At 44.1% G+C, this 12,473-nt stretch overlaps 1 protein-coding gene across 4 annotated transcripts in view; it reads right to left on the bottom strand.

Moving 5' to 3' along the window:
* The window catches only part of NSD3 (nuclear receptor binding SET domain protein 3), a 118,815-nt gene that overhangs the window by 9,105 nt on the left and 97,237 nt on the right, over window positions 1-12,473 (bottom strand). For all 4 annotated transcript variants that reach the window (XM_084760272.1, XM_084760271.1, XM_084760270.1 and 1 more), the window contains 6 exons: window positions 11,809-11,965; window positions 8,004-8,206; window positions 7,382-7,494; window positions 6,705-6,974; window positions 2,860-2,976; window positions 718-859 (listed from right to left, as the gene is read on the bottom strand). In XM_084760272.1, the coding sequence (XP_084616398.1) occupies window positions 718-859; window positions 2,860-2,976; window positions 6,705-6,974; window positions 7,382-7,494; window positions 8,004-8,206; window positions 11,809-11,965 (1,002 nt within the window). The remainder of the gene's footprint in view (window positions 1-717; window positions 860-2,859; window positions 2,977-6,704; window positions 6,975-7,381; window positions 7,495-8,003; window positions 8,207-11,808; window positions 11,966-12,473) is intronic.

Here is a 12,473-nt window from a genome sequence, read left to right as displayed (position 1 = left end):
TGTGAAAGCCCCAGAGATCAAGCTAAAGCCTCCTGAGCCCCTTCAGCCAGGAGTGACCACCCCAGAATCCAGAAAGGCCATCTGTCCTAGTTACTGAACTGCTCTTACCAGTACCCTAAGCTTAAGGAGAAACTGAGTGGTTCTGTTGAGATGCTGAGTGGGGAAGGAAAAGAAAAGCGTGACTGGCCTCTGAGGCTCCTAGTGTCTAATCTAAACAGAAGGTCTTGAAAACAAGAAAGAAAAACAGTTGATGTTGGTACAAGCAAATTACTTAAAAAAGAAAAAGATTTACTTGGATTATTGTATATATATATGTGCGTGTAATTATATGTTGGTTCCTGTACTTGAGTCCTCTGCAAAAAGAAGTACACACTCTTAGCTGCTCAGCCTTCTCTGTAGTCTCCACAAGCTAATTACTTTTATCATATTTTAAAAAGAATACAAGAGCTAGGCCTTCTGGTTACAGTATGCAGACAGCGGGGTGTGGGAAAGTGATCATCTGCACTGAAGTGGGCGCTGTGCACACGCTCACTCTACCATGTCCTCTTTTGAATGCAGGCCGCACAAGTTTTTCCTTCAGATGTAGTTTTACAGCACTGGCAAATAACACCCAGTTGCCTGATCTGATTAACACTCAGGGGCTGAGCCTTAAAGGATGATGTTTCTCGCCAACAGGACAGACTTCCCCGGACCCTGGGCAGCAAGTCGTCCCTTTACCTGCAGGGATGTCACAGAGAGCAAACAGTCCAACTCGAACATCTCCATTTACTGTCCACTTTTGTGTCTCACAGTTTGGATTACAACTGTGGTTCATGAAACGAGAATAATTTCCTTTTGGTCCAGCATCAATTATACGGTCCTTCAGAAGGAAAAAAGGGGGGGGGGCGGTTTTACTTTGGATATTAACTAAATACAAGCCCACTTAGAAACATTCAGTTAGGGGAACACAAGACAGCATCCTTTATTATTGGCTGGTGTGTGCCAACTGGCAGCTATGAACGTACTACAGACGCCCCTCTATGTAGTTACGATGCCCTCTGTTTGAGGACCTTCTCTCTAGAAACTGTAGAATGCTGCTGCTGCCGGTGGTCTAATATAAGACTGGCTGCATGTTGGGTTTTTGGTCACAGGACTCTACAGTTCAGAAGCAATCATGCAGGTGTTTTGTTCTCAGCTTCTCTTTCCCGCTCTAAGCAGGAAGTAAGAGTGCTATGGGAGAGTTCACACCATGCAGATGGAGAAGGGGAAACGGGACTCTCTGCCTTTAGGCTCGGGACACTCACTCCTCTCCTGTGCTCTCAGGACAGGGGGACTCTCTTGGAGTTCCCTGCTTTGTTTTCACTTACACCACAGTTCAACACACATAAACAAGAGACAGTTAGGTCCCCTCAGTTTGGACTCAACAATGTCCATAAGCCCCCAGGCCTGAACCTAGAGGAGGACGTCATTGAACTGAGCTCAGTAAGACTAGGACTCAAGGACACAGACTACAGCACAAAGCTGGCAGTTGACTGTATGCCTGTGAAACGTGTGAAAGCTGTAAACACTTCACATAATGACATAACTACACATAGGTAAGCACTTCCAAAACAATTTCCCTTTTTCTTTTTTGAGACAGTGTCTCACCATGTAGTTCTAGCTGGTGTGGAACTTGCTATGTAGGGCAGGCTGGCCTTGAACTCCTAAGGATTGCCTGCCCTGCCTTGAAAGTGCTAGGATTAAAAGGTATGCGCCATCGTGCCCAGCAATGTCTTCTACAGTGTTTTGTTGTTTCTCTGTCATGTTTGCTTGTGACGAGGCTCAAACCCACAGCCTCACATCCGTTCTGCACATGCTTTACCACTGAGCCACAATAATAATCTGACTCTTTTAGGAACATCACAGAACCAGGGGACACGGGTACTAGTCTTGGTCTTAAAAATGTGATAGTGTACTGAACTAACAACTCATCTGTACCTGACCTGGGTTTCTTGTCCCCTGTAAGGACTACTATAATAAATAAGATCATGGCTGCGATACAGTGTGCAGATACATATCAGTCCTCACTTGTTTTGTTCCTTTTCTGTGTTTTTTGTTTGTTTGTTTGTTTGTTTTTAAACAGGATCTTATGCAGGCCAGGCTGGTCTCTAACTTAAACTAATGATCTTCCTGCCTCAACACTGAGAGTATACGTATATGTGACAGTGCCTGGCAAAAGTTGTATTTAAACTAGTAGTTTACTGCCATTTTTCTTATGATAACATTCATTATTTTTGCCACTTGTTTTACATGTATGAGTGTGATGCCTGCATGTATGCAAGACTTAAGTTGTTTCCCTGGGACCTTTAGAGGTAGAAGATGGTATTAGATTCCCTGAAATTGAAATTCTAGATTGTTGTGAGGCAGTATGTGGGTGCTCAGAACTGAACCCAGGTCCTCTACAAGAGCAACAAATGCTCCCATCCACTAGGTCGTTTCTCCAACCCTCCTGTCAATTTTTTTTTTTAAGCTTAAAATACCGAACATTTCTGAGTTCTTGGTTAATCAGAAATTTCAAAGTATTTTGCAGCTGAAAAGAGCAAAATTGATCTCTCCAACAGTGACAGAGAAACCAGTCTCTCAGTGACTCAGGCCTAGGACTAGGACCCAGCAACCCAGCGCACACAGGTCACTTGTCTCTGCTTAGTAATCAATCCCCTTGCCAGAGTCTCGTGACCATGGAGGGCTCCTTCTGTACTCGAGAGATAATTAGTCTGACTACTGAAAACCATCACATTTTACTTAGAGAAAATGAAGTTAAGAGAAACTGAGTTCAACATAAAATTATGAACAAGACATAAAAAGTCCATTTTTCTTACCAAAAAATAAAAGCAATTTTACCTTGGTAACAGTTAACATATAAAAATTAGTTACACTGTTCTCATGGGCTCGCTTGATTCGAAGTCTGCACTCTTCTTCATCAATTAATTCACCAACATATTCATTTACAAATTCACCCTGCAGAGAAGCATTCACTCTGTAAGTGTAAAATCAGCGCACTATTGTACTGTAAAGCGTATCTTAGCACCATGTATGTGAGCTGAGAATTAGCTGACAAGAATTCCTCGGGCTGGGAACGTACTGCAGTTAGCAGAACCCTTGCCTAGCTTGTGGAAAGTCATGGCTCAACTGCAGTGTGGTGTCACATGTCTAATCCCGGCACGTGGGAGGTGAAGACAGGAGGATCAGGAGTTCCAGCCCTCCTCCTGCTGATTTCTAGGCCAGCCTGGGGACATGAGATCTTGCCTTAACAACAAAACCTCAGGGCTGGGGGAAGAGTAACGGCTTAGTGTATAACCTGAGTGTGACGCCATGAGCCCACAGGATGAAAGGAGAGGTGTTCTGACTTTCACCACGCACCATGGTGTGCAAGTGTATGTGTATCTGTCTATGCCCATTTCTCAGACAATTTTTTCTTTTTCTTTTTAAAGATTTATTTATTTACCATTATGTATACAGTGCTCTGCCTGTAGGCCAGAAGTGGGCATCAGATCACATTATAGATGGTTGTGAGCCACCCTGTGGTTGCTGGGAATTGAACTCAGGACTTCTGGAAGAGTAGTCATTGCCCTTAACCTCTGAACCATCTCTCCAAAACAAAAATCACAGAGCTGTGAGACAGCTCAGTCGTGGAATACCTGACTCACAAATGTGATGACCTGAGCTCAGATTCCCAAAAACCAAGAGGCCAAGCACAGTGGCATATGCCTGAAATCCTAGCGACAGTGAATGGGAGGTGGAGGCCAGGCAGACCACCGAAACTCGATGGCGAGCTGGTCTACTTGGCAAGTTCCAGGCAAGTTTGTCCTCGTTGGCCTTTGTCAACTTGACCAGAGCTTGAGTTATTTGGGAAGAGAACTTCAAATGAGAAATCGCCCCCATTGTCTGTCTGTAGGCTACTCTCTTGGTTAATGACTGATGTGGGAGGGTCCAGCTCAGTGTGAGTGGCCACCAGGGGGCAGGTGGTCCTGGGTGGTCTAAGGAAGCAGGCTGGCCAGGCAGTGGTGACACCTTTAGTACTAGCACTAGGGAGGGAGAGGCAGTACCTATATACTGAGTTCAAGACAGCCAGAGCTTAAAAAACAAAACCCCAAACAAAGCAAGCTGACTAAGCATGGCCTCTGCTTCAGCTCCTGCCTCGGGCCCTTGTGTACTAAAACTGTAAGCCGAAATAATCTTTTTCCTCCCCAGGTTGCTAACTAAGACACAATAAAGTCATGAAAGCACCTTAGAAACAATGTTTTGTCACCTGACTTCCACAGGTCTGAGCACACATGTCCTTACCCCTACACAAAAACAAAGAGAAAAATCCCAAAAATATGACGTCAACACTAGAAATGAATGGTTGTTACTTATTCACAGGCATGTGGTGGCAGTCATCTTCCTGTGCAGTGCTTCAGACGGTGGCCACGTGCTTGCCTTCTAATGCTCACATCATTTCTATATCCCATGTGGCACCTGTGGCATTGCCACTCTATCTTGAAGTAAAGCCCTTATCATCACTATAATCACACGTTTAATAGTCTGTAGCTGGTGGTGGGGGTGATAATTAGGAATAAGAAATGGAAATGATCTAAAATGAAGTATGCTTTTGCTCTTTAAGCCTTTTATTTTGTTTTGTTTTTTATTTCTCTATTTTTATCTTATGTACATTGATGTTTTGCCTGCATGTATATCTCTGTGAGGGTGTCAGATCTTGGAGTTATAGACAGTTGTGAGCTGCCATGTGGGTGCTGGGAATTGAACCCAGGTCCTCTGGAAGAGCAGTCAGTGCTCTTAACCACTGAGCCATCTTTCCAGCCCCCAAGACTCTTATTTAAGTAATTATATTTACAGGAAGCTGAAAGATGCCAAGTCTTTGTGCTGTTCCTTCAGATTCTTCCAATGGTTGCACCTTACAGAATTTTAATAGTACTAACACCAGAAAACTGGTGTTGGTACACACACCTCACTCGGACACTGAGTCCTGTCACCACACAACCATGTTCAAGATTGCATCTGCACCACCGGATGTCTTGAGCTTCTCTTGGATGGCCATACCCATCCTCCATCATTTCGGCACCTTGGCTTTCTAACCCTTGCCAAACTAATCCATCAGCATAATTTTGCCATTCAAGGATATCGTATAAATGTATTTGTATAATATATAATCGTTTGAGACTTTTAAAAAATTCATTAAACTTTATTTTGTGTGCATTGGTGTCATATCCCTTGGAACTGGGATTACAAATAGCTGTGAGCTGCCGTGTGGGTGCTGGGAATTGAACCCGGGTCCTTTGGAAGAGCAGATAGTAAGTACTCTTAAGCACTGAGCTATCTCTCTAGCTCAGAGATTTTTTTTTTTTTTTTTTTTGGCTTTTAAAATTATTTATTTACTTTAAGTGTATGGATGTTCTGACTGTATGTATGTCTATGCACCACATGCATGTCTGGTGCCATCTGTGGCCTGAAGAGGGTGTCAGGCCCCTTAGAATTGGCATTACAGATGGTTGTGAGCTGCCACATGGCCACTGGAAATCAAAGCATGGTCCACCTGCCTTTGCCTGCCTAATGCTAGGGTTAAAGGCTTAGGGGCAGCATGCACCACTACCTTCCTCCACAGTTGGTTTCTTTGATAAGAGCCTCAGGAGAGTCTCAGATGCTCTAAAAGCTGAGGTTCACTATCGGAATAGTAGGATTTACTAGAGATTTCAATTTTTCTTTTTTTAAAAAAATTATTCATTTATTTCATATACATTGGTGTTTTACTTGCACACATGTCGTGCGAGAGTGTCAGATCTTCTGGAACTGGAATTACAGATAGCTGTGAGCTGCCATGTGGGCGCTGGGAATTGAACCCGGGTCCTCTGGAAGAGCTCCCTGTGCTCTTAACCACTGAGCCATTTCTCCAGCCCTCCATTTTTCTTCTAAGCTATTTGGCTTTAAAATATTTCTCCAACTAGTATATATTTCTTATGCTAGGAGATCATGTGAAAAACTGTCTCAAGGTATAAAAACGAAAATATAGAGCTAGAGATGGCTCAGAGCTTAAGAGCACTGTCTTGTTCTTCCAAGGTCCTGAGTTTGGTTCCCAGTAACCACATGGTGGCTCATCCATCTATAATGAGATGTGATGCCCTCTTCTGGCCTGCTGGCTCACATGCAGGCAGAATACTGTATATATAATAAATAATCTTTTAAAAAAGAAGTTATAAAGTTATATTATCGCAACTGCTTCTAGCACTCTTGCACACAGCCCGAGGCCTGTAACAAGCTCTGACTACACAGACAATGGACTATTATTACAGTATATGTTAGTGATTCAATGACTCCCTGCAGCAAAGTTCTGGGTTAGTTTCTGCCTGTGTGTAATCCACTTTATTATGTTACTTCTCTAACATGTTTATCCATCATGAAAAGCAACAACTAGAAAGTATGTTTGAATTGTTTCACTTAGTAACTAAAAAAAGAAAAATTCAAATACAGAAACATCAGTGCCCCTTCTATTTAAAGCTCATCAAATAATGCTGTTTATATACGTTTTATTATCCTTTTCTACTCCTTTGCTCAACAAGTGCCAAATTGTGAAAAGTCTCACAATTTTGCCGTAAGTGGCTGTGACGCTCATCACCCTGTGAGGACGCTGCTGCCGCACCCTGAGAGACAAAGGCGGGCACTGGCCTGTCCTATTCTAGCCGCCATATTACCTTCTTAATGCTTCTTTTGGTTCTGAGGCCCCAGCCTCTCCGCTCAGTTTTGATGACCTCTGCGTCGGGGTAGATCCTCTTTGTAAAGCACTGGTTCTGACAGCGATCCCCAGCAGGACACACCTGCGGGTGACACTCATACTGCGACATTCTGTTCAGACACTGCGACTCCAGGCCACACGGGTTTTCATCCCCAGGCTTGCAGTTACATCGGGGAATCTCTGACAGGTCGGCCACCTGGATCTGCACCTTTCCTATCACTTTGTTAACCTAGGGGGCAACAGAGCAAGAGAAATGGGGTAATAGAAGCTTTATCTTAGTTTCTCCTGAATTAACGAGGAATAACTATGCCTATTTACTAGACAAAACTGTTGAAGCTTGATGGTAGCTCTTATTTGTTTTTTAGATTGCCACAGGCAGATAGAAATTTAATACCTGAAATTAAGAGAAAATAAGCAATCTGTGAAGCCGAGGAAAAGGAAGGCTAAAGATCTATGTCTGATTGTAGGATAATCTGGTAGAAAAACAGAACACAATTTCATGTAAGCCATGGTTCCCAGGTGTAAGTAGGCCCACTGACGCAGCCTCAGGAGCTGCTGGCTTAACAAGGAGAGGCTGGCTGTCAGGGACCATCCTGCAGTCAGAAGGCCTTTAGCCACCAGGGAGGGCGAGCTCACCTTGATGTGTTTGTAAGGAGGGGGTTTTCTTGATGTTTTCTCCATCTCCAAAGCCTCCTTACTTTCCCGCTGGGCTTTCAACTCCTGGAAACGTTTTGCAGCTTCTTCCAGTGCTGACAAGTGGAGCAAGCAAGCCATTACCAAAGGGCAGACACACCATGAGGGTAGGAGCTTAGTTCTGATGCTCTGCATGTGGCCTGAGGTTCACTGTTTACAATCATTCTGGAAATCACCAGTCACTTCCATTACAGAGGTGATAGTAGCTTAGGACATAACCCATCAAACACTATGATTTGTGCATGCCTCAGAGCAGAGGTCTTACATCAGTGACAAAGAGGACTTGTGTACCCTATCCTAGACTTTTACTCACAAAGGTAGACTACGGTCACGCTGCCACAGTTCTAAGCTCCTCCTACTTGTTTGTGGCAAGGGAGCTTCACTTGATTAAAAGACACTTCAAACACAGCACAGAGTTCCATGTTTTATGCATCTCAAACCTTGCCCTGATGTCATGGCAAGTTTATGGATGCAAAATCATAATGCCTGGTAAAATTCATGTGCAAACAAGAAATAACGCGCTGGAGCGTCAGTTATGACTCACCCTAAGCATGGTCCAACTCACCTTTTTTGAAGGTCTTGTTAATGCTAGTCTGTCCCTCAGCAAAGTGTTTATCACCTTCAACATAAGGGAACACTCTGCCTTGGTGTACCCAATAGTAGTCATGAGAACCAAAGAAGAACACAGGGAAGTCCCCCAAGTCATGCTTAAGGCTCTGGATGTTCAGCGGCACAGACCTGGGACTGCAGATCTCTGCAGGCCACCATCTGGAAACAAAAGTGAGAAAGTGAATAAACAAAAAACAAAACACAGTCTTAATAGATTGGAAGGCAAAAAAGTGGTTCATATTTTGCAAGAGTCATTCAAATTCTAAATCACACAGTATGTAATCTGCTCATTTAGAAACTACAAATGAGCCGGGTGTGGTGCCACCTGCCTGTAATCCCAGGCAGGTCTCTGTGAGTTTGAGACCAGCCTGGTCAATACAGTGAGTTCTAGGACAGTCAGAACTACATAGTGAGGTCCTCTCTCAGTCCCCGCCAACCACCACCACCAAGAAACTATTGATGAGTTAACAAAGTAGAGAATATAGGCTAAACAAAGCCTTATGTACTTTCTTTCTTTAAAAGATAACATTAAAATTTATAAAATATGTATTATGAACATATATGACTATATCTATGACATATATACGTGACAGTCTAATAAGGACAGCTTTGGAACTGGGATGTTAACTAATGTGAGTCCAGCCCATTTAACAGTAGAAACTCACTTTCCCAATCCTGACAAATTACCATCTCCCCAGGCAGAGAAGATTGTCCTTTGAGGAATGAAGGACTGTTTCTAGCAGTCCCAAGGACTTGTGTACTCTTTCCCCTGCAGGAGTAAAGAAGAAGTACTACATGCAAATCATTTCCTGACTCTAATCAACCAGGGAAAATGCCGCTTGAGCTCATGTACCATGCTGTCCATCAGCCAGCTTTTCAGAATCAATCCATCTTAATAAACGCAAGGTGGGGGTAGGAAAAAATATGTCCCCGTAAAGCCAAACGGGGTGGGGGGCGGCATGACAACACGACCACTACATTGTATCTAAATGTACACTTCAAACACACGCACCCATGCACGCATGCATGCACATACACACAAATAGATGGCGCAAGGAGTGAGGTATCACCGACAGACAACCCGGATCTAACCCTGGGACCCACGGGTGGAAAGAGACTCCTCCTGCAAGGTGTCCCCTGACCTGCACATGCACACTGTGGCACACGTGTGCACACACACACACACATACACACACACACACACACACGTAATAATTTTTAAGATTTATTTTTATGTGTATGAGTGTTTTGCCTACCCTATGTATGTGCCCTTTATGTGTGGCAGGTGTCTGTGGAGGTCAGGAGAGGGCCTCGAACACTGAGGAAAGGAAGTTTCAGACAGTTGTGATGCCATGTGGGTACTGGGAATTGAACCTGCATCCTCTGCAAAAACAAGTTGGTGCTCTTACTGCTGCTAAGCTGTCTCTCCAGCTCCCACTTAAAAATAAAACAAAGAAAACTCTGCATCAACTAAGCCAGGAGTACTGCCAGTACTAGTAGTCTCACCGACTTGAGAGGCAGGGGCAGGAGGATCACCTAAAGCCAAGAGGTTACCCAGGAAGAGTCTACCCTACCCCCTAAAAGAAAAAAATACTGTAAAAGCATGGAAACATACTGTTTATGTTTAATATGCTCTTTAAACTCAACTGTTCATACATACACAACATTTACAGTACAGCCAGGTACAGTGGCATATGCCTGTAATCCCATCACTTGGGGAGGCAGAGGCAGGTGGGTCTCAGTAAGTTCAAGGCCAGCCTGGTCTACAAAGGCCAGTCCAGAACAGCCAAGGCTACACAGAGAAACCCTATCTTGACATCACTCCCCCCCCCCAATTATATTTTTTTTAGAATTCCAATAGAATTCTATTGTGCTGTCATGGCCTGATATGGTAGCGCACACCTTCAATCACAGCACTCGGGAGGCAGAGGCAGGGGATCTCTCTAAGTTTGAGGTCATCTTGGTCTACACACCAAGTGTGAGGCCAGTCATCTATTTATATAGTGACCCCTGTCTTTTAAAAAAAGGGGGGAAAAGTCAAGCTTTAGATTATAAGAACAAACAAAGTATTCTCTCTGCACACAATTTAGGATTACTTGAACACAATGGGCCTGGTTTAGAAAAAAACTCACTGTGTGGCAGCACACGCTTTTAATCCTAGCACTCCAGAGGCAGGGATAGGTAGATATCTCTTAGTTTGATGCCAGCCTGGTCTACAAAGCAAGTTCCAGGGCTGGAACATAGAAAAACCCTGTCTTAACAAACAACAAATCAAACAGATCTATTTTGATAAGGCTATAACCTCTTGATCTCACTAGAAATTAGAAATCAAGGGGATGGAGAGCTGGCTCAGGGCTCAAGAGCACTCATTACTCTCCCACAAGACCTGTGCTCAGTTTCTAGCACTCACATACAGTTCACAAGGATTCCACCTCAGGAGAGCTGACATCCTCTTTCTAGCTCCCACAGGCAAGCACACACATGATGTGTAGACACACAGCTCCCACAGGCAAGCACACACATGATGTGTAGACACACAGCTCCCACAGGCAAGCACACACCTGATGTGTAGACACACAGCTTCCACAGGTAAGCACACACATGATACGCAGACACACAGCTTCCACAGGCAAGCACACACATGATACGCAGACACACAGCTCCCACAGGCAAGCACACACATGATACGCAGACACACAGCTCCCACAGGCAAGCACACACATGATACGCAGACACACAGCTCCCACAGGCAAGCACACACATGATACGCAGACACACAGCTTCCACAGGCAAGCACACACCTGATGTGTAGACACACAGCTTCCACAGGCAAGCACACACATGATACGCAGACACACAGCTCCCACAGGCAAGCACACACATGATACGCAGACACACAGCTCCCACAGGCAAGCACACACATGATACGCAGACACACAGCTCCCACAGGCAAGCACACACATGATACGCAGACACACAGCTTCCACAGGCAAGCACACACATGATGTGTAGACACACAGCTTCCACAGGCAAGCACACACATGATACGCAGACACACAGCTCCCACAGGCAAGCACACACATGATACGCAGACACACAGCTCCCACAGGCAAGCACACACATGATACGCAGACACACAGCTCCCACAGGCAAGCACACACATGATACGCAGACACACAGCTTCCACAGGCAAGCACACACCTGATGTGTAGACACACAGCTTCCACAGGCAAGCACACACATGATACGCAGACACACAGCTTCCACAGGCAAGCACACACATGATGTGTAGACACACAGCTTCCACAGGCAAGCACACACATGATACGCAGACACACAGCTTCCACAGGCAAGCACACACATGATGTGTAGACACATAGGCATCCATACACACAAATTAAGTAAATAAAGAAATTTAAAAATTAGTATAAAACTAAGAAACAAAGAAAGTATCTCCACTCTCCATGCAAACCCTTTCATTAGAAAATTTAGTAGTACATAATTCATTAGTATAAAATAATTCTCAGAAACTAAGAACAAAAGTAAAAAATCCACTCTCAAAGAAAAGGCAAACAACAACAAAAATCCAAGAGCAACATAACCTTTCCAATCCCCTAAAAATCTAGACCCAACCCGAAGTCTGTCAACCCTTCTCTTCAGGGAGATGAGCCTGTCTCTCTGCCTGTGTGCAAATGCACTGCATGCAGGTTATGGGCCCCTTTGGAACAGTACTGCTTCCTATCGGTCCTTGGAAAACTTGCCTGTAATTTCCCAACTTGACCCAAACAATCTGTTTGTAATGCAGTTTCTTGCCAGCTTTGCAGTCGTTGCAGGTCCAGCAGCCTTCTGGCATGGCTATGTTCAGGCATTCCGGGTGGAAGGAAGCAGGGCACGATTCACAGCAGAGCAGTGTCCCACCTTGAAACAAACAGACAGCCTTAGTAACTGAAGAAAGGCAAAAGAGGAAAGAACGAAGAGGAGAAAGTTCTCTCTTAAGCACATCAGACTTTATTCAAATAGGAAAAACAAAGGGACTGAGTCATATCCAGAGTGATAGATTAAAATAGGAAACAAATGAAAGAGCTAGTTTTTAAGACTTCAAAGGCTAGAAACATGGAGTTTTGAGTAGGACCCAAAGCACCCTGTTCTCCTTTAGAATATGAGCAGCTGGGGAAGCAGGTGTCAGCTAGCTAAAACATCACAAGAGATACAGAAACTCTTTAGCCCAAGTAGATCTGAAAATAGGTTTTCAAACAAATAGCTTTCTTTTGCTCTTTAGAGCTAATCAATAAGTTGATCAGTACTCATTTTCTTCTTACAATACAAAAATGGAACGCAGACTGAGACAGGCAGGTACATTACCATGACTCCTCAGTGAAAACAGTCAATCTGGCTACACAGCAGTGGTTTGTAACTGCTTTATCAC

The sequence above is a fragment of the Acomys minous genome (genome assembly GCF_964271855.1).
Source record: "Acomys minous genome assembly, chromosome: 15".
NCBI classification, from domain to species: domain Eukaryota; kingdom Metazoa; phylum Chordata; class Mammalia; order Rodentia; family Muridae; genus Acomys; species Acomys minous.
The sequence above is the reverse complement of the archived record's forward strand: the minus strand, read 5'-3'. Positions and strand labels throughout refer to the sequence as shown.